The sequence below is a fragment of the Scyliorhinus torazame genome, chromosome 2, assembly GCF_047496885.1.
Source record: "Scyliorhinus torazame isolate Kashiwa2021f chromosome 2, sScyTor2.1, whole genome shotgun sequence".
In the NCBI taxonomy this organism is placed as follows: domain Eukaryota; kingdom Metazoa; phylum Chordata; class Chondrichthyes; order Carcharhiniformes; family Scyliorhinidae; genus Scyliorhinus; species Scyliorhinus torazame.
Genome location: NC_092708.1, coordinates 232283672 through 232308630, shown reverse-complemented (window position 1 = coordinate 232308630; position 24959 = coordinate 232283672). Strand labels below are relative to the sequence as shown.

At 43.0% G+C, this 24959-nt stretch overlaps 1 protein-coding gene across 1 annotated transcript in view; it reads right to left on the bottom strand.

Annotated features, from left to right (window-relative positions):
- The window catches only part of ryr3 (ryanodine receptor 3), a 593334-nt gene that overhangs the window by 213138 nt on the left and 355237 nt on the right, over positions 1–24959 (bottom strand). The window contains 7 exon segments of the mRNA XM_072484927.1: positions 577–700; positions 2331–2406; positions 9000–9065; positions 10115–10252; positions 16653–16742; positions 20128–20206; positions 22411–22574. Of these exon segments, the coding sequence (XP_072341028.1) occupies positions 577–700; positions 2331–2406; positions 9000–9065; positions 10115–10252; positions 16653–16742; positions 20128–20206; positions 22411–22574 (737 nt within the window).

Sequence of the window (24959 nt, the reverse complement as noted above, 5' to 3'; positions counted from 1 at the left end):
TTAATTGACCTACAGTTTTAGTCTTGTCTGTGAGCTGCCTTCTCAATACGCAGACAGGTTCTGTGCCTGCTTGCTTCCTTAACATTGTCCATAGTTCCCTACATTCATTGCGAGCATCCATTTTGTATTCTGGAAGTGGCCATCCCAGATGGCTACAGTAGGCTGAGGCCATGTGCTCACATGTGACCCACATATGGTCCTGATGTCAGGCTTCCAAGGTTTAATGATAAATTCAGCTTAATGTTTCAGGTCAACAATCCTTCATCAGAGTCATGACGAAGGGTCATCGACCTGAAGTGTTACACTGCTTTTCTCTCTCTACAAATGCTGCCAGACCACTTGAGTGTTTCCAACATTTTCTGTGCATATCAGAGTTCCAGCACCATTGGAAATTTCCTCTCATATTATTTTATTAATGTTGTCCAATATAACAATTACTGCTTCTATATTTAACATTTTAGCAAAGATTAGCCTATCAACTTGTAGAGTTATCATATGCAACAATCAACAGAAGCAAATTATGCTTTCAATTTTGATTTGTTTGGTTGTGACATGTAGGAAGAACACATCTATTACCTGGATACTGCGTAGCCATTTACTTGGAGGAACTTGAAGAGTTCATGAGCCTTGTCCCGATCTCGGGCTTTTTCCTTTGCAGTCAAAGTATCATAGGGCATAAGTGAGGTTTGGCTGCCGCCATCTATCACAAATTGACAAGTTGGAAATACTGTGGTAGTTACTTTGGCATAATGATCATGACTTATTTTCCAAATACTTTACCTGCAAAAACTAAGCAAGAATACCTTCTTCTTGACAATTTATTAATACGATTCCGCAAAACTAAATACGGAAAACCTAATGGACTGCAACAAGGAAAAAAAGCTTGCATTTATGCAGCAACTCTCAAAACCAAACCTCATGATGACACCAAAGGTTATGCGGCCAGTTTAGTATATTTCAACTGTAGTCGTAGCAGTCAATTTTCACAAAGCACACTCACACAAATTGCAATGAAAGAAATGGTCAATCATATCATTCATTAGGTATTGGTTGAGATATTCATGGTGTTTATGGAGTTACATTGTGTACCTTGTGATGCCCTATTATGTATTTTCTTTTATTTTCAGTTAGTGTACTGAATGATCTGTTGAGCTGCTCACGGAAAAATACTTTTCACTGTACCTTGGTACACGTGACAATAAACAAAATCAAATCAAATCAAATCTGGAGCACTGTGTACAGTTTCGGTTTCCTTATTTAAGGAAAGATGAAAATGCATTGGAAGCAGTTCAGAGAAGGTTTACCATACTAATACCAGGAATCGGCAGGTTGTCTTATGAGGAAAGATAGGACAGGCTAGGCTTGTATGCACTAGAGTTTAGAAGAGAAAGAGGCGATTTAATTGAAACCTTCAAGATCCTGAAGGGGCTTGACAGGGTGGCTGTGGAGAGGATGTTTCCTCTTGTGGGCAAATCTAAAACTAGGGAGTCACTGTTTAAAAAATAAGGGGTCACCCATTTAAGACGGAAATTAGGAGATTTCTTTTGCTCTCAGAGGGTTGCGAGTCTTTAGAACTCCCTTCCTCAAAAGGCAGTAGAAGCAGAATCATTGAATATTTTTTAGACTGAGCTAGATAGATTGTAGATATTAAAGGGTGAAAGGTTATCAGAAGTAGGCAGGAATGTGGAGTTGAGGTTGCAATCGGATCAGTCAGAATCTTATTGAATGGCGGAGCAGGCTCATGGGGCCGAGTGGCCTACTCCTGCTCCTCCATTTCACTTGGGTCTGCAACACCGAAATGCTTCAGGCTGAGAATTACACAATGGAATTTCTTGATCAAGTAGTTACGAATTTATTATTTTGCTTCCAAGTAAGTCATTAATGAAATTGTCATGTATAATGTTTGATTACATGACTTGACAGTATAGCAACAAACCTACAACAATACCATGCAATTCCTTAACCGGATGTTGTAAGACTTCTTACTGTGCTCACACCAGTCCAACGCCGGCATCTCCACATCATGCAATTCCTTGAATTCCTACACCAGGATTTTCCAGCCCTTCCCACTGGCTGGATCTTCCAGTCGCGCCGAAAAAGACCTTCCCCCTCACGGCTGGCAAGCGCTGCAAATAGCCATTGACTTCGGTGGATCCGGAGCATCCTGCCGATGGCCGATCCGCCTCTGCCATTGCAAAACCCGCCGTGTGTGTGGGGGAGAGGCGGGGCGGGGGGGGGCGGGGGGGGGGGCGCACCACATCCTGGCCCTTGTCTCACAAAGAGATTCAGGTCTCATCACCAAGTACACAAATATCTTCAGTAAGACTCACCTTTGCTTTCTAATTCTGCCTTTCTCTTTTTGGCCCATATGTTGTAGTAGTTTTCTGCCATAAGTTCTGTCATTGCCTAGGCCATCGATCACCAAGAACAAAAAAAGGTTTCATTAGATTTATTATAAATTTTGGTGGGTTGAGAGTTTAAAAGAAAATGTTTAAAAGTATGCATGGTCAGAGAGAGGAATTGAAGATATTAATTAAAACTGAATGGAACAGAAGTTATTCATTAAAACAGTGTGGAACTGTCTGACAAAGAATTGTTCAGTGATTAAAATAAATGTATTAATCAGAAGAACTAGTAAAGACCAGAGTTGTTAGATCTAGTTTGGCATAGTTTACAAATATGTTTCTTTTATGTCGAAAAATGAATACAAGATAAATGAAATTAATGGGATTTGCTTTGAAGAAAACTTGTGAAAAGACCTTCATAAAGCTTGTCGTGCACCAAAATGATCATTACATTATTCTGGACGATATTGATTCAAGATAAAAATTAGAAAAATTAAAACACGTCCAGTGTTCTTCATTCCATTATCTGCAATTTTCACTCGACCCAAATATCATAAGTAGAAGAACAAGAAAATGATTAATAATAGCAAATCCAAATAGTTAAATCTGGAAGCTCAAACTATTTGAATAGTTCTACCGCCAAGAGAGGATCCAAAACAATCGAGCCATGAATAATTGAGAAATTTGTACTGTTTACTTTTGATGTAGTCCTGTTATTCATACTTTAGAAGGGGGGGGGGGGGTCAAGCCACCCATAAGAACATAGTAACATAGAAAATAGAAGCAGGAGGAGGCCATTCGGCTCTTCAAGCCTGCTCCGTCATTCATTATGATCATGGCTGATCATCAAGTTCAATACCCTCATCCAACTTTCCCTTGAGCCCCAAGAGCTATATCTAATTCCTTCTTGAAATTACACAACGTTTTGGCATCAACTACTTTCTGTGGTAGTGAATTTCACAGATTCACCATTCTGTGGGTGAAGACATTTCTCCTCACCTCAGTCCTAAAAGGTTTACCCCTTATCCTCAAACTATGACCCCTAATTCTGGACTCCCCCACCATCGGGAACATTCTTTCTGAATCTACCCTGTCTAATCCTGTTAGAGTTTTCTATGTGATCCCCTCTCACTCTTCTAAACTCCAGTGAATATAATGGATATAATCCTAACCTTCTTAGTCTCACATATGACAGTCCCATCATCCCAGGAATCAGCTTGGTAAATCTTTGTTGCACTGCTTCCAAAGCAAGAACATTCTTCCTCAGATAAGGACAGCAAAACTGCACACAATATTCCAGGTGTGGCTTCACCAATGCCCTATACAATTGCAGTACAACATCTCTATTCCTATACTCCAATCCTCCCGCTATGAAGGCCAACATATCATTTGCATTATTAACTGCTATACCAGAGCGCTTACTTTCAGCGACTGATGCACGAGGACACCAAGGTCTCACTGAGTACCCACCTCTCTAAATTTACACACATTCAAATAATAATCCGCCTTCCTATTTTTGTAATTGAAGCGGATAACCTCACATTTATCCACATTATCCTGCATCTGCCATGCATGTGCTTGTTGCTAACTTTTGCCTTAGTTTAATTGCTCTGTTTTATCACCTTTGCTCTTGAGTCGCCAGGTATCTTTATGATACCGCCACGTGGTTCAAGTCCGAGTAATGATTAATAATCCAATACACCGCTTAGTAAGATTTAAATCAAAGCACATTTATTATACACAGTAATCACTACTCATGTACAAATTCTACGTCTAAGCTACTTCTACGGCTAACAGGCCAATACTTAACTTGGAACTGGCCCACCAGGTCAGGGAAACAAATGGCCTTTTGTTCGGGTTCTGAGCCTGCGGGATTCGAAGTTGGTACAGATTGGTAGCTAGGAGCGCCTATCTCGTTGCGAGCGTTGAAGTAAGACTTACTGGATATCAGCGGTGGCTGGACCGGTCACTGTCAAGGGTTGGTTCGCGTTGCTGAGTGACCCGGTCAAGAAGAACGATTTGAACTTGGGCTTGATCCTTATAGTCCCCAGGGGCTTCTAGCCTTTCGGGGCGGACCCTGTACCTGGTTCCAAGTGATTGGGCTTTCGGGGCGGACCCTGTACCTGGTTCCAAGTGATTGGGCTTTGTCCCAATCACTTGGTTCAGTTTTCTCCAATGCTGGAGCGGTTCCCTGATTGATGGGCGGTCTTGAGGTGGTCGTTCACCTCCCTTTGTGTAGGCTTCTGCTGGCGCCGAAGAGTCTGGTTTTGCTTTGTGTGTCTAAATGTTGCTTATTGTTCCCGGGGATTGCTCATTAATATGCAGGTGGCTGGTATTTTGTAATGCTGATGGTTGCTGGTATCGATCTTGTCTGGCCTTTCCAGAGGTAAATACACAGTCAACCTGCAGCTACTCGTTTTTGTCCTGTTGGCTGGCTTTCCCATCAGCCTTTGCCGTTCGCCATTTTAAATCGGGAGTTAGCCATTTTAAGTGGCTACAATGTGCCCACTCACTCAGCCTGTCCAAATCCCACTGAAGCATCTCTGCATCCTCCTCACAGCTCACCTTCCCACCCAACTTTGTATCATCTGCAAGTTTGGAGATAATACATTTAGTTCCCTCGTCCAAATCACTTAATATATAATGTGAATATTTGGGGTCCTAGCACAGATCCCTGTGGTACCCCACTAGTCATTGCCTGCCAATCAGAAAAATACCCATTTATTCAAACTTTTTGCTTCCTGTCTGCTGACCAGCTTTCTATCTATCTCAAGACAATACCCGTAATTCCATGCGCTTTAACTTTACATATTAATCTGCTATGTGAGACCTTGTCGAAAGCCTTCTTAAAGTCTAAATAAACACCACTGGTTCTCCCTGGTCAACTCCATGAGTTACATCTTCAAAGAATTCTAGAAGATTTGTTAAGCATGATTTTCCTTTCATAAATCCATGCTGACTTTGTCTGATTACACCACTGCTTTCCAAATGCTGTGCTGTGAAAACCTTGAAAACTGACTCTAGCAACTTCCTTACTAGCGACGTTAGGCTCACTGGTCTATAGTTCTCTATCCCTCACTTTCTGAATAACGGGGTTACATTTGCTACCCTCCAGTCTGTAAGAACCATTCTAGAAGTCCAAAGAATTTTGGAAAATGATCACCAATGGATCTACTGGGCGGGATTCTCTAATACTGGGGCTATGTCCCCATGCCGGAGTCAACGGCCCCCAAAAGTGAGGAATTCTCACCTTCCTAGGGGGCTAGGTTGGTGCCGGAGTGGTCCCCGCAGCTCCAGCCGGTGCATAATGGCCCGCTCGAGATCACGCATGAGAGGAACGGCCGGTGTATTTCCGCGCATGCGTGGGGGTTCCCTTCTCCACGCCGGCCCCCAGGCAATATGGCGGAGCCCTACAGGGGCCCGGCGCGAAGTAAAGTAGGCCCCCATGAAACCAGCTCGCCCGATCGGCAGGCCCCGATCACGGGCCAAGTCACCATGGGGGCCCCCCTGGGGTCCGATCCCCCGCTGCCCCCTCCAGGACAGCCCCCGCACACTCACCTTCCAGGTCCCGCCGTGTGGGAGGTGAGTAATCCACGCTGGCGGGACTCAGTCAAACTCGTCGGCCACTCAGCCCATCGGGGCCCGGAGATTCGCTGGGGGGAGGGCTGCTGTCAACGGTCTCCAACCAGCGTGGCAGCGATCCCGTGGGCACCCGAAAAATGGCGCCGGAGAATGGGGAAGCCGGCGTTGGAACGCGATTGTCGCGCCCCTCCGGGGATTCTCCGACCCGGCGGCGGGTCGGAGAATCCCGGCCACTATTTCTAGGGCCAGTTCCTTAAGTACTTTTTGATGAAGATTATCAGGCTCTGGAGATTTGTCCGCCTTCAATCCCATTAATTTCCTCCAAGCCATTTCTTTATTAATACTATTTTCCTTCAGCTCCTCACTAAAACTTGTGCTTCTCAGAACTTCCAGTACATTATTCATGTCTTCCTTTGTGAAGACAGAAGCAAAGTATGAATTTAGTTCCTCAGCCATTTCTTTGTTCTGGTTATGAATTCCCCCGTTTCAGACCGTAAGGGGCATACATTAGTTTTTATTAATCTTTTTCTCTTTCCATACCTATAGAAACTTTTACAGTCAGTTTTTTTGTTCCCCGCTAGTTTAGTTTCAAATTGTATTTTCCCTTTCTTAATCAATCCCTTGGTCTGCCTTTACAGGCAGCATGGTAGCACAGTGGTTAGCACAGTTGATTCACAGCTCCAGGGTCCCAGGTTCGATTCCCGGCTTGGGTGGCTGTCTGTGTGGAGTCTGCACGTTCTCCCTGTGTCTGCGTGGGTTTCCTCCGGGTGCTCCGGTTTCCTCCCACATTCCAAAGATGTGCAGGTTAGGTAGATTGGCAATGCTAAATTGCCCTTAGTGTCCAAAAAGGTTAGGTCGGGTTACTGGGATGGGGTGGAGGCGTGCTCTTTCCAAAGGCTGGTGCAGACTCGATGGGTTGAATGGCCTCCTTCTGCACTGTAAATTCTCTGATTCTTTGCTGAGTTTTAAACTGTTCCCAATCCTCAGGTCTATTGCTTTTTCTTGCTAATTTGAATGCCTCTTCTTTGAATCTAATACTATCTCTAATTTCCCTTAGAAGCCATGGTTTGGCCACAGTTCCCTTTCTACTCTGGCACCAAATAGGAATAAACAACTTTTGGAGTTCAACTTTTCGTTCCTTGAATGCCTGACATTGTCTGTCCACTATCAATCCTTTCAGTAATGTTTCCGAGTCATGTCATAGACAGCTCATGCCTCATACCATCACAGTTACCTTTATTGAGGTTCAGGACCCTGGTCTCAGAATCAACTACCTCACTATTCACCTTGATAAAGAATTCTATTACATTATGATCATTCATCCCCAAGGGCTGTCACACAACTAGATTGCCAACTAATCCTTTCTCATTGCACAACACCCAGTCCAAGAAGGCCTGTTCCCTTGTTGGTTCCTCAACATACTGGTCCAGCAACCCACCGTGTATGCACTCCAGTAAATCCTCATAGAATCATAGAATTCACAGTACAGAAGGAGGTCATTCGGCCCATCGAGTCTGCACCAGCCCTTGGAAAGACCACCCCACTTAAGCCCACGCCTCTACCCTATCCACTTAACCCAGTAACTCAACCTAACCTTTTTGGACACCAAGGGCAATTTATCTAATTTGCACATCTTTTGACTGTGGGAGGAAACCGGAGCACCCGGAGGAAACCCACGCAGACATGGGGAGGAAGTGCAGATTCCGCACAGACAGTGACCCAAGCCGGGAATCGAACCTGGGACTCTGGAGCTGTGAAGCAACTGTGCTATCCGTTGTGCTACCATGCTGCTCACAATTGCACTGCGACTAATTTGAGTCACCCAATTTATCTGCAGATTAAAGTCACAAAGGGCCTGTACTAGAACACACAGAACACAGATCATACAGTGCAGAAGGAGGCCATTCAGACCATCGAGTCTGCACCGACCCACATAAGCCCTCACTTCCACCCTATCCCCGTAACCCAATAACCCCTCCTAACATTTATTGGTCACTAAGGGCAATTTAGCATGGTCAATCCACCTAACCTGCACGTCTTTGGACTGTGGGAGGAAACAGAACACCCGGAGGAAACCCACGCAGACACGGGGAGAACGTGCAGACTCCACACAGACAGTGACCCAGCAGGGAATCGAACCTGGGACCCTGGTGCTGTGAAGCCACAGTGCTAATCACTTGTGCTACCGTGCTGCGCTGTACTGTTCTATAATCACACATGCTCCTTTACCACATGATTTCCTGTCTAATGCTATCTTCAATTAGCATTATGAGTTAACTCTCTGCGAGGGCAACTGATTGGTCCTCAACATTGTCAATTCACATCGCATATAGCTAATATGTTACGGCAATATGTCCCCCTCCCCTTCCCTCATCATCCTCAAAAGATCAGCCCATTGCCCCTCCATCTCTAGCAATCTAAGGCCCCAAATTCTCTCCAAATTTCACGAACACACTGTCACCTTTCAATTTTCTGCCCAACTTTCCTGGAACTTGTCCAATTATGTTTCTGCCCCGCTACAGTACCAAAATTACTCTTATCAAAGTCAGAAATGCCATCAAATGTGACTGCAACAATGATAAACTATACCTTCTCAACTGGTCTGCAGCCTTTAACATAGCTGACCACACCAGCCTCTTCCAGTGCCTCTTCACTGTTATAACGCTGGATGGGACTGCTCCAACCTGGCTCCATTCTTATTCTCTGGTCATAGCCAGAGAATCACCTGCAATGGCTTCTCTTCCTACTCACGCCCCGTTACATCTGGTGTCTCCAAGGATCATTCCTTGGCCCCTCCTATTTCTCATCTGCATGCTGCCTCTTGGTGACACCATCCAAAAACAGCATTAGCTTTCACATGTATACCAATGATGCCCAGTCAAAGTGTTTTCTTTTGGAAACTTCTCATCAAGTCTTTTGCTTGAACTTGATCGTGAAGAAAGCCCAAATTGTAGTGCAAACTGATGCCTGCTGTGAATAGAGCTATTTTTGAGAAGGTGTGTGGTGGGTAGATGGTGTCCAGAGAGAAATATAAGAGGAGCCTATGAGAAAGTGCACTTAAATGTTACTAACCTGATTCTCCCTAGAGAGCAGGGCATTAGACAAGTTGACGGGAACAGGGGTGTATCCTCCTGAAATCTGCAAGAAATTATACAGGAAAGTATCACCACAAATTGTATCATTTTCATTCTAAATTTGACTCATTTACATTGAAGCACCTGTCCAATTATGACCAACAGGATATTTAGTAAAAGTACCTGAACTATGTCTGCTTTTGTAGTACTTAACATCATTGATATGAAATGGAAATGTTTTCAATGCAGTGACATTAAAAAAAAAACATGGCCCTTTCATTTACAGGGAGGTGCGGGGAGCACAGCGGAAACTGGAAACAGAACCCATTGAGGCTGGGAACAAGGAGGTCTTGTCAAATTTAATGGCAGGACACCGCTATCCTCAGTTTATTCTATTTTCCAGGAGGCAGATGGTCAAACTAACTGGCTGGTCGGGCAGAAAGATCAGTGGCAGTGGGCCAATGCTGGACACAGTTCCAGGAATTTGGGGAGGGGAGATGGCTGCTGGGATAACGGAAAGGAGTCGCGATCACCTGGATGGAAGGAGAAGACTAATTCAGGCTTGCGGGGGTAGGGGGCTGGTGGAATTCATTGATCAAAGCTGTGGGAATTCAGGAGGAATACCCTCGCTTCTCCTGGCCCCGAGATGCTGCATATGATTCTCTCCTTGTGGCGCAGGTAGCCCTTGACTCCACGGAAAGCACAGCCCATGTCGATAAAGTTTAAGCTGGGCTCCCAGATCCAGTATGCTAATAAAGTTTCCTGCCTCTCCACCAGTGGACGCTGAAATTCCCTGTCGTACAAAAGACCAAAGAGGACTGGTGTCAAAATCTTGGATTGCTTATACTTTTCTCTGACCTACCTCCCCCACCTGTTGTGGAGTTTAGCATGGAGACTTATAGATTGAAAAAGTTGTGGGAAACATAATTCAGGCAAGATTACAGCCTCTGGCTGCCTCATAATTCATTCAAATAAAATTTCTGTCGATAAATGCCTGAAACACACTTAAACAGTATCTGAAATTTTGGATTGAATAGACAGCTCCAAGAGGTGTTTCCGTAATCTACCATAAGGAAGTCCCAGGGAGAGATTCAGAAGATTGAGTTGCTATACCTGGGAAACCTTGCGCAATTTCTCGCTTTCCAGGTGCTGCATCATGGCCTCACTCTCTTTTGTCCTTTCAATGTTCCAATTCAAAGCCAAGATGACTCGGAAAGATTCCTTTGCCGGCCACCGATAAAATTCTTTTTCCTGTATTTGAAGAATTGTTCAGGTCATCTACTTAAGACCACATCAGCAAAGGTGCAGAGTGAATTTGAATGTTTGGAAATTTCTCATAAATATGCATTACATTTTCAAGACTCCAAATATGGAGTTCAAAATTTGTTTTGAAGGTTACGATATTGCATCACAGTGGAAACACAGACAGTATTTTTACCAAGAGAACTTTTCGCAGTAAACATCAGAACATTCCAGTAGTGAATCCTGTATAATATTAAATGTTATAATTACAATCACAATTCAGGTAATTAACAACTGAGGCACTGCAGAAAGCAATATTTTCATGTGATCAAGCTTCAGGCTCTTTTGAGAAGTATCCAACCAATGTAAGGGGTGGCAGGGGGTTGGTTCACAAGCCAGTAACATCATGTAAAGAATTCTCAAAGTCAAAAAGAGCATTGAAAATATTTGGGAAAATATTGAATCTTCAGAGGGACACATCAGCTTTTAAAGCCAAACGCCAAATGTGATAATGTAACAATGTAAGCACAGCCGGCAGTAAGTTAGATACAAGTGTAAATGTCAGGTATAAAATGCTGAAATAAAATACTGTTATACAATGCAGCGATGGAGCATGAATCAAGAGTCACAACTCAGGATTCCTAAGCCAATGGGGAGGGGGTGGAGGTGTTTTCAACATTATGCAAGTTTAAGAAAGCTTGACCGTCAGTCCGCAGTGGGTGTTTCTCTGTCCCTTGTTTCTTTCTATATCTGAATTTGTACCAACTACGTTTTGTAGTAAACTCAATCTAAACCCACCACCGGACATTGACTCTTATTCGAAAATAAGAGATCCTAAAAAGATGTATTTAAAAAGGCTGATTAATTTAAAAAAAACGTACTCTAGAAGGTACAGAGGACCAGATGGGCCTTGGGGTGCAGCTTCATAGCTCCCTAAAGGCAGCAGGACAGGTAGATAAAATGGCTCAGAAGACATGTGGGATACGTGCCTTTATTAGCTGAGGCATAGAATATAAATGATGTGGAAATGCCGGCGTTGGACTGGGGTGAGCACAGTAAGAAGTCTTACAACACCAGGTTAAAGTCCAACAGGTTTGTTTCAAATCGAATTTCAACTGAGGAAGGAGCAGTGCTCCGAAAGCTCGTGATTCGAAACAAACCTGTTGGACTTGAACCTGGTTTGTAAGACTTGTTAGATAGAATATAAAAGCAGGGAGGTTATGATCGAGCTGTTAGGCCACAGCAATGGTACTGTGTGCAGTTCTGGTCGCCACACTATAGGAAGGATGTGATTGCACTAGAAAGGGGGCAGAGGAGATTCACCAGGAAGTTGCCTGGCTGGAGTGTTTCAACTATGAAGAGAGGCTGGATAAGCTGTGATTGAACAAAGAAGACTGAGGGTGTGAGCTGAGCAAGATGTTCAAAATTATGAGGGCCATAGATAGGAAGTAGCTTTCACCTTAGCTGAGGAGCTAATAACCAGCTGCATAGATTTAAGGTAAGCGGCAGGAGATTTAGAGGGAATTTGAGGAAAAACCTTTTCACCCAGAGGATGGTGGGAATCTGCTATGTTCATAACACAGCAAAATGGGTTGAGTATCAACTTGCAAATCCTTCCAACATGTTCCAATAATAGGCTCTAAGAGCGGCAGAGATTCATAAAACCCCTTCAGTGCAGAAGGAGGCCATTCGGCCCATCAGGTCTACATCGGCCCTCCAAGTGTCCCAAGAACACCCCAACCCAGGCCAACTCTCCACCTTATTCCCATAACCCCACCTAATCTTTGGACACGAAGGGGCAATTTAGCAAAGCTAATCCATCTAACCTGCACATCTTCAGACTGCGTAAGGAAACCAGATCACCCAAAGGAACCCACGCAGGCAAGGGAAGAACGTGCAAAGTCTACACAGTCTGTAATTGAACCCAGGTTCCTGGCACTGTGAGGCAGCAGTGCTGGCCATTGTGCGATCCTGCAGCCATAAAAAGCATATTGCAGCCCCTAGCAACATCATTCATAGCTCCAGACTACAGCATAAATGTTACCACAGCAACTTGATCTCTGAGTGAATTCTAAAACGCCACCAGTAATATTCTACCCCAGCATTTTTATGCATTTAAAATAATCAGAACAAAGCTTTATTTAGAAATATTTAAGGAAACTCTGTAATTTTATTAAATAAGGTGGTTAATGTTTGCAAACAAGAGAATTGGGGAAAAATCAGATATTACTGTTTTTAGGTGCAGTGGTTACAATTTGCAACCAGTCTAGTTGAGGCACACCACATGCTAATTTTATGTTTTGTCCTCATTTCAATGATTTCAACCTGCAGCCTGGCCCCAAACATATTGATGGGATAGCTACTGTTCTACTACAGGCCAAGCAGCACACACAGTGAGCACGTGTTTCGGTTAGCCTCCACATAAAGGAAGCTTCTACAAGGCACACCGCACCCATTACTCAGAAGCTTGAACTGGGCAGTGGAGGAATTGGTTCCAATAAAATGGAGCAAGAGACAGGAGAGGGAACTTGCAGGTTTTTCCATGTGGCGCTGTAGGCATTAGTGCGGGAGATGCAAAGGAGAAGAGAAGAAATGTTTCCACAGAGGAGCAGGAGGCCCTCAAGGTGCATGTTGTAGATGGAGTGGGAGGGGGAAGCCAGAGAGGTCAATTCCTGGAGTCTGGTCCCGGGGACATCCTTGCCATGCTATGCTATAGAAATTTGATGACCTCGAAAGGTTGGTCAATGTGAGTGAATTCATCTTCAGAAAATATCTGCTCCCATGCTCCGCCAAACCCTCACGATGCTCAATGCACCACACCCCATCATCCACCCACCAGTGCATTGGAAGGCAAGAGCGCAGATGGGTTCAGTGACCACTTCCTTGATGAATCGTAGGCATGTCAGACGCTATTCTTGCCTAAGGTGAGGTCGAAGAAGTTCTCCCTCATGACCATTGGTGAGTAGGGCCTTCTGTTGAGAGCCGACCTCCTCCCTCTGCAAAGAACCTCCTCTCTCTGCAACCTGTGCTTCATACCCTGGTTATGTTGCAACCAAAGTGAAGCTGCAAAGATAGCCCACAGAACTCAAGCTTTATCAATTTTCCGTTGACAGAGTAGAAAATCTATCTGATCTTCCTGTCAGGATATATCCACTCCCATGTGCAACAAGTCAGCAAAACACCTTCAAAAACATTTGACATCATAATCTGTGACATTAGTTTCTAAATGCGCAACAGGCTTCAATGTCAAGTGTTTTCAAAATATCGCTGCAATCATAAGAAAATCTGCACTCATCCTTACAGATAAGCCTCTAGGTCCTTTTAATAAAAGTAAAGTACTGCAGATACTGGAAATCTGAAATAAAAATCGAAAATGCTGGAAAAGCTCTGCAGGTCTGGCAGCATCTATGAAGAGAGAAACAAGAGTTAACCTTTCAGGTACATAGCACTCTTTTCCCGAGCTCAGACAGAGCTCACAGCTGAGCTTCCTAGCACTTTCTGTTTTTATTCAAGGTTTGTTTTGTTTATTTTAGCTCTGGAGCACACCCAAGCTTAACCAATCAAGCACAGTGAGCACATATCAGTTACCAGACTCTCGCAATCAAACATAGATCAATTAAACCATTGACCATCACAGCACTGGAACCAACATCACTACAAAGCCCAATCTCCAACCTTAAAGCTTTTAAAATAGGAATACAGGAACAGGAGTAGGTCATTCAGCCCCTCAAGCCTGTCTCGCCATTCAATGAGATCATGGCTGATCTGTGACCTAACTCCATATACCTGTCTTTAACCCCTATCCCTTAATATCTTTGCTCAACAAATATCGATCTGAGATTTAAAATTACAACCGATAATGTTTATGGGAGAGAGTTCCAAACCTCTATCACCGTGAATGAGAAGAAGTTCTTCCTAACGTCTCTTCTGAATGGTCTAGCCCTAAGTTTTGACTATGACCCCTAGTTTTAAAATTTCCAACCAGTGGAAATAATTTATCTTTATCTGCCCTGCCTTACCGTTAACACCTTGAATACTTCAATCACATCACCCCTTAACCTTCTAAAGTCTAGCGAAAACAGGTCTAATTTGAATAATCCCCCCTCGTAACTCAACCCCTGTATTTTTGTGAACCTATGATGAACTCCCTCCAAAGCCAAAATATCCTTCTTAAGGTGTGGTTCTCAGAACTGCCCATAGTACTCCAAATGGGGTCTAATCAATATTTTGTATAGCTGAAGCAGTACCCCAGTGTCTTTATATTCCAATCCTCTAGATAGAAAAGCTAGCATTCCATTAGCCTTTTTGATTATTTTCTGCTCCTGTTTCTGGCATTTCAAGGACGTATGCACCCCCAAGTCTCTTTGGACATCCACTGTACTTAACCCCTTCCCCATTTAGAAAGTACCTTGCTTTATCCTTTTTTGCTCAAAAATGGAGAACCTCACGCTACATTAAATTTCATCTGCCACAATTTTGCCCATACCATACCATTACACTGTTAGCAAAAAACAAAAATAAGCCTCAAAAGACAAAATGTGAATGAGCATAGATTAATCCTGCTTTCAATCCACTTGATTTACATCATCAGTGAAAACTAATGCCAAAGAAACACACTGGTTGATTTAAAAAATCTATTCATAAGATGTGTTGTACTAATGGCAGTGCTGTCAAAAAATATATAATGTAACATACACCCTGCTTTAACGTACACCAGTCTAATTCTCTCTAATTTATTGCAGACGGGGCGGGGTGGGGAAGAGAGGAGGAGTCTGTCACTGAAGTTAGTTTAAAGCCGTAGCTATCACTGTATAATCATAATTTCAAAGTACAATGAACTCATGGATTCTGCATGTCAAATAACAAGAAATCATTATCACAAGATGGATAACAGCAATGGGGACATTTTAAAAAATCGGCAGTCATAATAAAAACAAGCATCAGTCAAAAAGAAAATAGTTGAACGCTTGCCGAAAGCAGTGCACTTTTAAAATTGAAATATTTCTGTTTTGAAGGACGGTTTGATGATAATCAAATACCTATCAATGAATCGTAGCGAGCAATTCAATTTCAAGGGTAAAGAACTGGCACACATGCTTCAAGCTCTGGTGTTATTGATCAAAGTAGAATCCACATCCTTCAATTAGTGCAAAGTCATGAGTTATTGCATTACTAGGTGTATCAGAAAACGGTTAACATGCAACTCATTTGATGTTATGATCAAGAAAAATAGAATTCCTCATCTGTTCATGTCTCTCGAGGCGCTTAATTTTGGTCAACTGGGTGTAGAACACCACGTTTCCAAGCCAAACCATTGAAAAACGAAAGCAGGTAAGGATTATTTTTCTTGAATGGAATGCATACTTATCTCAACAGAACTTAAGTACAGGTTGGCCAGAGCCAAGGTTTAATGGCAGTACTGCTGAGGTCTAACAAACTAAAACCATGGAACCTACCAGAAGTAACAACCCATTATCTTTTTAAAAAAATTATTTTTATTAAGGCATTTATAAATAAACATCAAACACAACCACGATTAAAAAGATAACAAACAGGAGATCACATTGTAACTCAATGAGTAACCAACTATTGCAGCCCACCCTCCCTACCACCACCCACCCCCACACCTCTCTGCCTCCACTTTTTCTTGTTAACCCTAACACCGCCCCCCCCCCCACCCCTCCCCCCCACTAAACCTGCTGACTTAGCTGTCTTGGACGAACTCACTGAATGGTTTCCATCTCCAGGCGAATCCTTCTATCAACCCCCTAAAGGCAAATGTAATTTTCTCCAAACTGAGGAAATCCGCGAGGTTGCTCATCCATACCTCCGGTTTCGGAGGCTCCGAGTTCCTCCACCCCAACAGGATCCGACTCCGGGCTACCAGAGAGGAAAATGTCAAAACATCGGCCGCTTGCACCGCTGGACTCCCGGGTCTTCCGACACTCCAAACATTGCCAATTCTGGACTTGGAACCACCTTCACCCTCAGTACCTCTGACATCACATCAGCGAACCCCCACCAAATCCCTGCAACTTCGGGCAGGCCTAAAACATGTGAACATGATTCACTACCCCCCCCCCCGGCACACCACCCACACCTATCCTCCACCCCCTCAAAGAACCTACTCATTCTAGCCACCGTCATATGTACCCTATGGGCTACCTTACATTGAATGAGACTCAGCCGGGCGCACAAGGAGGACGCATTCATCCTCCTCAGAGCTTCCTCCCATAACCCAGCCTCCAGCTCATCCCCCCAGCTCCTCCCCCCACCTTCACTTAACTGCTCCTATCGGGGCACCTTCCCAGTCCATCAATTCCTTATATACCTCTGACACCCTGTCCTCTCCAACCTCTGTTCTCAACAACCTATTATCAATTACAAAACTCACACAAGAATCCCTTACCCTTTCTGTTAACGTTTTATAGGGTCTCAATAACGGATGAGTCTTTGTATTTTCATTGATTGTATCACTATATGTCCATCCATTTTGTATCTACAGAACAAGAAGAAAAATTTGAGTTCCTGTGCTGAAACAGTCATTAATTTGTCGCTGACAAAAGTTAGTCAGCACAAACAGTCTAATATTATTCCATCTCTTTTAGATTGCTACTTTACTCCATGCATTATAAATCCCCAAGTTTAAATTTGCATTTGATTTCTTTATAAAAGCAATCTTTTTTAACACTCCTATCTTCAATGTGCATTTTCTGCTACTGATACATCACCAGCTCTGACAGAACAATCCCTATGGCCCTTAACTCCAACATGGAATCCACAAAGACTATCTCGGTTCAACACAACCCTCATTAGAATTTGATATTTATTTGGCTTCCAACATCTGTTCAATCAAAGGAAGATAACAGCAAAAATGACAGAAATGTTAATTGCATAATAGAAAGAGAAGCAAAAGCAGGAATCAAGCCTGCTTTGGTGAGTGACAGGTCCCAGGAGAGGCATGTTCCTGCTGGAGGGCACTTGGGTGCTGCCTAGGACACCTCTCCAGTTCAGCATAGCGTTCTACCCTTAAGAGCGGCAGAGGGTTGAGAACGGTGGCCTAGTGGCAATGCTATTGAACCAGAGACCGGGGCTCATGCTCTGGGCACACAGGTTCAAATCCTACCTTGGCAGTCAGTGATGGAATTTAAATGCAATGAATAATTCTGCAATATTAAGCTGGTCTCAGTCATGGTGACCATGGCAACAGCCATCAATTGTTGTCAAAACATATCTGGTTCATTAATGCCCCTTAAGGAAGGAAATCTGCCATCCTTACCTGGTCTGGCCTACATGTGACTCCATACCCACAGCAGAACTGGCTTCTGAAACCAGCTAGCAAGCCACTCAGTTTAAGGGAAACTAGGAAAGGGCAATAAATGCTGGCCTTGCCAGCAATGCCTGTCATAATATGCACCCATGCACATCATGAGGTAAAAGCAGGCAGTGACAGACACCCAGGTGAGCCAATCAACATACACAACAGAACACGACCAATCACCAGACAGAACACCAGAGGGGGGCTTCCAACTACAAAACACACGAGGCATCAGCACTCTGCCTCTTTTCCACTGGTGACAACTGTAGTGACAGTCAGGGTGTACAAATCATTCAACACCTTCTACACGTAGATCAGAGCTAGCCTGGTCTAGATAGTTAATGTTAGTTTACTTAGAGTAGTAGAGAGTCAACTCACAGGCAGCTGTGTGCTTTGTTACTGAAGTTCAATAAATCTTATTGAACCAACGCCTACGTTTGGTGTATGCTTGATCATTTAACTGCATTGTGTTGCACTCCGTGTTACCCCAGAGTGAATAACACAACAATGTCCACATCCCAGGAAAGAATACATGTTTAAAAAGCCTCAATATCGCTGCCTCTAGTGATGACCAATTGCTGAGGTTGCAACTGTAAAGAGAGGGCACCTCTTTGTCCCGATGCCTTCAAAAAGGGGTAAGTTGGTTTGAAGGACACCGAGATGAGGAAGGCGCTGATGCTCGAGGGTGGTGTGGGGGGATTTCAGGCAATGAGGCCCAGGCGGCACTCTCATAGCAGGGTCAGGATGATACTGTGTCCAAAAATGAGAGCCAGAGCCTGCTGGGAGACCCCCCATGTTTCACGGGTTCTCTACTGCCATCCAGGTGGGTTATGACTGTTAATTGCCACAGACAGGGCTCATTGGGCTCCTGGCAGGTCTGTCAACTCTTAAGGCAAAAACAGTGAGACAGGGAAATATGAATACTGATATCAAATGGTCGTGTTTACTTTAAAATGGAACACCAGCAAAAAGGGGAAATAAGAATAATGGTCCGAACTGTTTTTCCTTCACATAGCTTTCCCACAGCTGGTAAAATAGCTTGACATCTGGAAGATGGTTGACACAGCTCCCTTCATCTGCCTGTACTATTTTACCAGCCTTTCCATTTCACTACATGTTGTAAAGGGCTGAGAACATTTCAGCCTAGGTTACAAATTGGGATTTGCTGTGGACACCTTCTTGGAATTCCCATATGGATCTTAGTTGAATGCGCGTTGACTCATGTTGCTGTATGTCCTATTTCTTGATCACATAGTCCAGAGGTAGCACATTGTGACATCCTTTGTGACATGAGCTGCATTTCTATTCCCATCACGTACCTACTTCAATCTCTCCATGGGTGGATTGAGCAAATGCTAGGTAAACCACAACCACAATTGATAAACTAATTTGTTTTCATAGAATTTACAGTGCAGAAGGAGGCCATTCGGCCCATCGAGTCTGCACCATCCTTGGAAAGAGCACACTACCTAAACCACACACCCCCACCCTCCCCGTAACCCCACCCAACCTTTTTGAACACTAAGGGCAATTTATCATGGCCAATCAACCTAACCTGCACATCTTTGGACTGTGGAAGGAAACCGGAGCACCCGGAGGAAACCCACGCAGACACGGGGAGAACGTGCAGACTCCGCACAGACAGTGACCCAAGCCAGGAATTGAACCTGCGACCCTGGAGCTGTGAAGCCACTGTGCTAACCACTGTGCTACCGAGCTGCCCTGTGTTCATTCCACAGTTAGATGTAATAGCAATCATAGCAGCATGGTGGCTGTATGTCACCATGTGACATACAGTAGGGTAAAACTAAAAACTGTATGTCACAGACCTCGGGTGACTGTGCGTGTGCAGTTTGCGCATTCTCCCTGTGCCTGCGGGAGTTCCCTCCGGGTGCACAGTCCAAAAATGTGCAGGTTAGGTGGATTGGCCATGCTAAATTACCCCCAAGTGTCTAAAGGTTGGGTGGGGTTACAGGGATATGGCGTTGGATTGGGCCTAGGTAGGGTGCTCTTTCAGCGGGCCGGTGCAGACCCGATGGGCTGAATGGCCTCTTTCTGTATTGGAGGGATTCTCGGATTCGATGATCAGTCTCTCTTAATTCACATCAGTACAACTCAGCTTCATGCAATGATACAAAAAATAATGCACGTATCAAACTTTCCTGTCTTGGTGGGTCACCTTGCTCAACTTAAATCTATCTTCCAAATGTCTTGTGGCATTTCTTCTTCCAGTCCCTTCCTAAACACCAACTAGAATTCTGTGTCTTTTTAGTCTCTGGTTTAATCATTTTATTTTGCTCACAACTGAAATAGGATTGAAGACCTTGAGACACAATGGGTGTGTGGGTGTTTATCCTGACTGAGAGAAGCTACTGAATTGCTTATTATTTTACAGTCCTTGGAGAAAACAACTGCCACCAATGTATCAAACATCTGTCATGTAGGTGCCTTTATGAAAAGCGTTTAAGAATACAATTTGCTTTAAAATCCCAACATTAAATTGATTTATTTTCTACCTCCTTTTTAAATGATTGTAAAAGGTCAAAAATATGACGCTAATAATTACTTTGTCAAGAGCCCATTTCTCATGTAGATGTTCTGCATACTTGTTGATGATATACTCCAACTTCTCCGGAATTGAAATACTGAAACAAAACAGAAAAGCTCTTTCAAAAGATCGACTTTAAATATGATTAAATGTTGAAACATAATTATTAAAAAGATTTTTATTACATAACCAGTTTTAATAGCATGCAGTAACTACTTTCAATGCAACTAGTGAAAGACTACCAAAATCAGCTGAGATAAATGCTGCTCCAGGTATTTTCTCTTTGGAGTATTTTATTTTCTTGTTGTTGGGATGTGGGTGTTCCAGAATCAAACAAAGTTAGATAGGAATCCGCTTCCGCGGACTGTTAGGTTTGAGTCTGATACACTTTTATGAAGATTAACGATAACTGGCCTCCAGTCATTTATTGTTTTCTTAATGCAAAATATATAAAATGATTTTACTGAACACAAGTGCATCTAAATTATCTTCAATGTTACCGCTTTGAAAATCTGTAGTGATTGCTGCGTAATTCCAATTGCTACGGATTTACAGGTGAACAAAATAGTTTGGGTTTGTCCAAAATATTTCCAGTATTATTTTAAAATATAAATAACAGTATTTATCTGTGAACGTTCTTGTACAAATACACCAAACAATAACTCCCACAGACTTAAAAAGCAAAATTCGGTGGATGCTGAAAATCATGAATTAAAAAAAACCCTGAAATGATGGAAAAACTCAGCAGGTCCAGCAGCATCTGTGGATCGAGGGTTAATGTTTCAAGTCCGTATGACTCGTCTTCAGAGCTAAAGAGAGGGAGAAATGTGATGGATTATATATTGTAAAGGAGGGGGTGGAAAACTGGAGGAGCAGCAACCACATCTTCCAATTAGGCAGGTTACAGCCTTCGGGACCCTACATGGGAGTTCAACAACTGCAGGCTGTGACCTTTCTCCTCCAGCTTGACCCTTTTATTTCTATCCAATTTTACTTTGAGCAAACGCAACCCCACTCACCCTTTCACCCACAGGGCCATCTGTTACTTGTTCTTAAGTTTTGCTTTCACTGACACTGACATTTGTTTTCCTAGTAGCACATTCTGCTATCTTACCTTAATGCCACTATCAGCACCTTCTGTAGTCCTTCACACTGCCATTAACACTTAGTCTGTCTTGTGCCCCTACACTTCTTTCTCACAATCCCCGAGCTCACAATTATCACTGACCTTTTATTTTGCTCCTATTGCTCCACCCTCTGGGGCTGGTTTAGCACACTGGGCTAAATCGCTGGCTTTTAAAGCAGAGCAAGGCAGGCCAGCAGCACAGTTCAATTCCCGCACCAGCCTCCCCAAACAGGTGCCGGAATGTGGTGACTAGGGGCTTTTCACAGTAACTTCATAGAAGCCTACTTGTGACAATAAGCGATTTTCATTTCATTCATTTTATACAGTGTAAAATCAATCACATTTCTCCCTCTTTTTAGCTCTGAAGAATAGTCAGACGGTCTCAAAACAGCAAATCTATTTTCTCTCCCCACAGATGCTGCCAGACCAGTTGGGTTTGCCCTCACGGTTTCTGCTTTTACTCTTACGAACTGGTTCATCTCATGAACATATTTCAGTCAGCTCAGTTGGTTGGACAGCTGGTTCGTGATGCCAAACGACGCCAACAGTGTGGGTTCAATTCCTGTACCGGCTGAGGTAATTTGTGAAGGCCTCACCTTCTCAATCTTGCCCTTGCTTGGGGTGTGGTGACCCTCAGGTTAAAGTTCAGCTGACCACCAGTCAGCTCTCAAAGATGAGAGCAGGTTATGGTCCTCTGGGACTGTGGCAACATTTACATTTCAAAAAAATATTTTAAAATAATACTGGAAATATTTTGGACAAACCCAAATTATTTTGTGGAAAATTATAATAAAATTGTTTGGCGATGAACAGAGATTAAAACTCTCTTTAGGTAATGCATCAGGATATTTTCATTTAAACTGTTAGAAAATAATTAATTTTCAGCCTGTTGAAATCTTGCATTTTGCAATCTATTATAATTGTTTTTAACTATTTGATAAACACCTTCTGTATGTAGTTTTGAACTTTCTTAAAATTAATTAATTTGATGTATTCAAAGCTTGTTAATTATCTTCCAGTGGAAAATGATGAGTAGCAGCTCAGAACCAGAGAAACAAATGTCCAAACTTGTGTTCAGGAAAGAAACAGATGAAAATGTGTGACAAGCAGTACGATTTAAATCTTTAAGAAAGGAACTTAAAGAAAACTGTTATTTTTTGTTCCAGTGTCCATACTTAGCAGTGTTGATAGGTTTCGGGTCAAAATTGCCTTCTTCATCCACTGAAGTCTGTCTGTCCAACGCAACTGAAAAGCTTGAATCCACATAATCAGGTGACAAAGCCCCTCCTATAGCACTCAGGCATGGCAAAGCCATTTTAAAGAGCTCAGGGTTATATTTCTGCAGGAAAGACAGGAACTTATGAGAGGGCATCAAGAATAAACACCAAGCAATTGCATTTGCAAGTAGAGGCGCGCAACAATATTTGTATCATTGAAGTCAAAATACACTGACTAAATGTCAAGTCCAAACAAATTCAAATCAGCGTTCAAACCATAAGCTGCTCCTCACATAGCATTTGCAGTAGGGAAGTGAACAAAGGATTTTATACAAATGATTCCTCACCTTGAACTTGTGCCCCCTTGTAATTGTCATTTCCCCCCTGGGAAAAAGCTTCCAACTGTTCAACCAAAATTATTAGGGATAGAGATAGGGTGAACAGTTGGAGGCTTTTTCCCAGGGCGGAAATGACAATTACAAGGGGGCACAAGTTCAAGGTGAGGAGGGAAAGGTTCAGTAGAGATGTGTGGGGAAGTCTTTTACACAGAGGTTGATGGTGGTCTGGAATGCACTGTCAAGTGAGGTGGTTGAGGCAGATACCTTAGCGACCTTTAGGACTTATCTGGATAGGCACATGAACAGACGGGGTATAGAAGGATACAAGCGGTTAGTCTAGATAGGACACATGATTGGCGCAGACTAAGAGGGCTGAAGGGCCTGTTCCTGTGCTGTATTGTTCTTTGTTTATTTTTTATTCACATGCAGAAATGTAAACAAAATGAGGTAGATAAATGGATAAAATTATTGTTTTTCCAATATCAATTGCTGTATAGTAATCCTCATAGGTTACTTTATTCACTGGGTGGGATATTCTATCCCCCCACCCTGTTGCGGCGCAAGTGGCCCGCCATTGGCCAATGGTAAGAGCTTCCAGTCTCCATCCCGCCCCACTGTCAATTGAGTTTCCTTTGTTCACACCCTCTGCTGTAGGGTCGCCATCGACAGGACTGGAAGATCCCGATGGAGGGATAAGCGGAAAATATCCCAGATGTATTTGATTAGATGCCCAATCCGTTATTCTACTATCGTGAAGATTAAAGATGATGTCACATTGTGAGCTACTTAATGTAACCCGCATTTGAGAGGGCATTAAGACTTTTTACAGAGTTTCGTAAAGAAAAAGCTTTATTCTGGTGCTTGGAGTTTTAACCTACAAAGAGAAACTCCCATAACTCGACTCATTTTATTGGGCAAACAACAATTTAGAGGAGGCATGATCAAAGGCCTGGATGTTCTGAGTCTTCCCATTAGCGGGGTCTTCCAGCAAAGGCGGGGTCTTCCAGTCCTGCTGAAGGCGACCTCCTGCAGCAGGTTCCCTGGTGGTGTGGCCAGCGAGAAACTCAAATGGCCATTGACTTTGGCGGGACCAGAAGGCCAATGGTGTACTGTCACCACTGCTGGAAAACACACTGCGGTTGTGACGGGAAAATCACTGTCAAATTCTTTGGCGTTGAAAAACATAAATAACATTGAAGTAGCTTATTAACTTTTTCTGAAATAAACCACAGAAACAAACTGTATTTACCATGCATATAAAGCAATATTGGAAATACAATAGTTGTGTGATTAAAGCACTGAAAAACTTACTGCAATAAGAGCAAAACTGACATAAATTGACATAATAATGAGGGGAAAATTATGGTATGAGAGAAAACTGGCTAGAAATACAAAAACAGATAGCAAGAGTTTCTACAGGTATTTAAAAAGGATAATAGTCAGTAAAGTGAGAGTTTGTTCGCCAGAATTAATGTATGCGGAATTAATAATGGAAAATAAGGAATGGCGGATGAATTGAACACATATTTCGCATCTGCCTTCACTGTAGATGATACGTTGTAATAACACCCCAGAAATAACTGTGATTCAGCATTTGATTGGGATGGAGAAACTAAAAATAATTACACTCCTCAGGAAAAGGGTATGAACGTATGATTTAGGAGCAGTGGTAACAACTCGGCCTCTCAAGCCTGTTCCACCATTCAATAAGATCATGGCTGATCTAATTAATTATAACCTCAACCCTCCAATCCTGCCAATCCTGGATAGCTTTTCAGCCCCCTTTTTTTTAATCAAGAATCTATCTAGCTCTGTCTTAAGAATATTCAAAGACTCTGCTTCCACTGTGTTATGAGGAAGAGAATTTTAAAGGCTCATAACCCTCTGAGAGAAAGAAATGCTCCTCATCTCTGTCTTAAATGGGCGACCCCTTATTTTCAAACAGTGAAAAGGTTTAGTTCAGTAAAACCTTGCTGAATTTCTTGCAGCACATTTATATCTTTCCTTAAATAAGGTGACCAATACTGTACTCAGTACTCCAGATATGGTCTCATCAACACCCTGTATGACTGAAGCATAACCTCCTTACTATTGTATTGAATTTGCCTTGCAATAAATGATAACATTCCATTATCATAGGATCATAGAATACCGTGCAGAAGGAGGCCA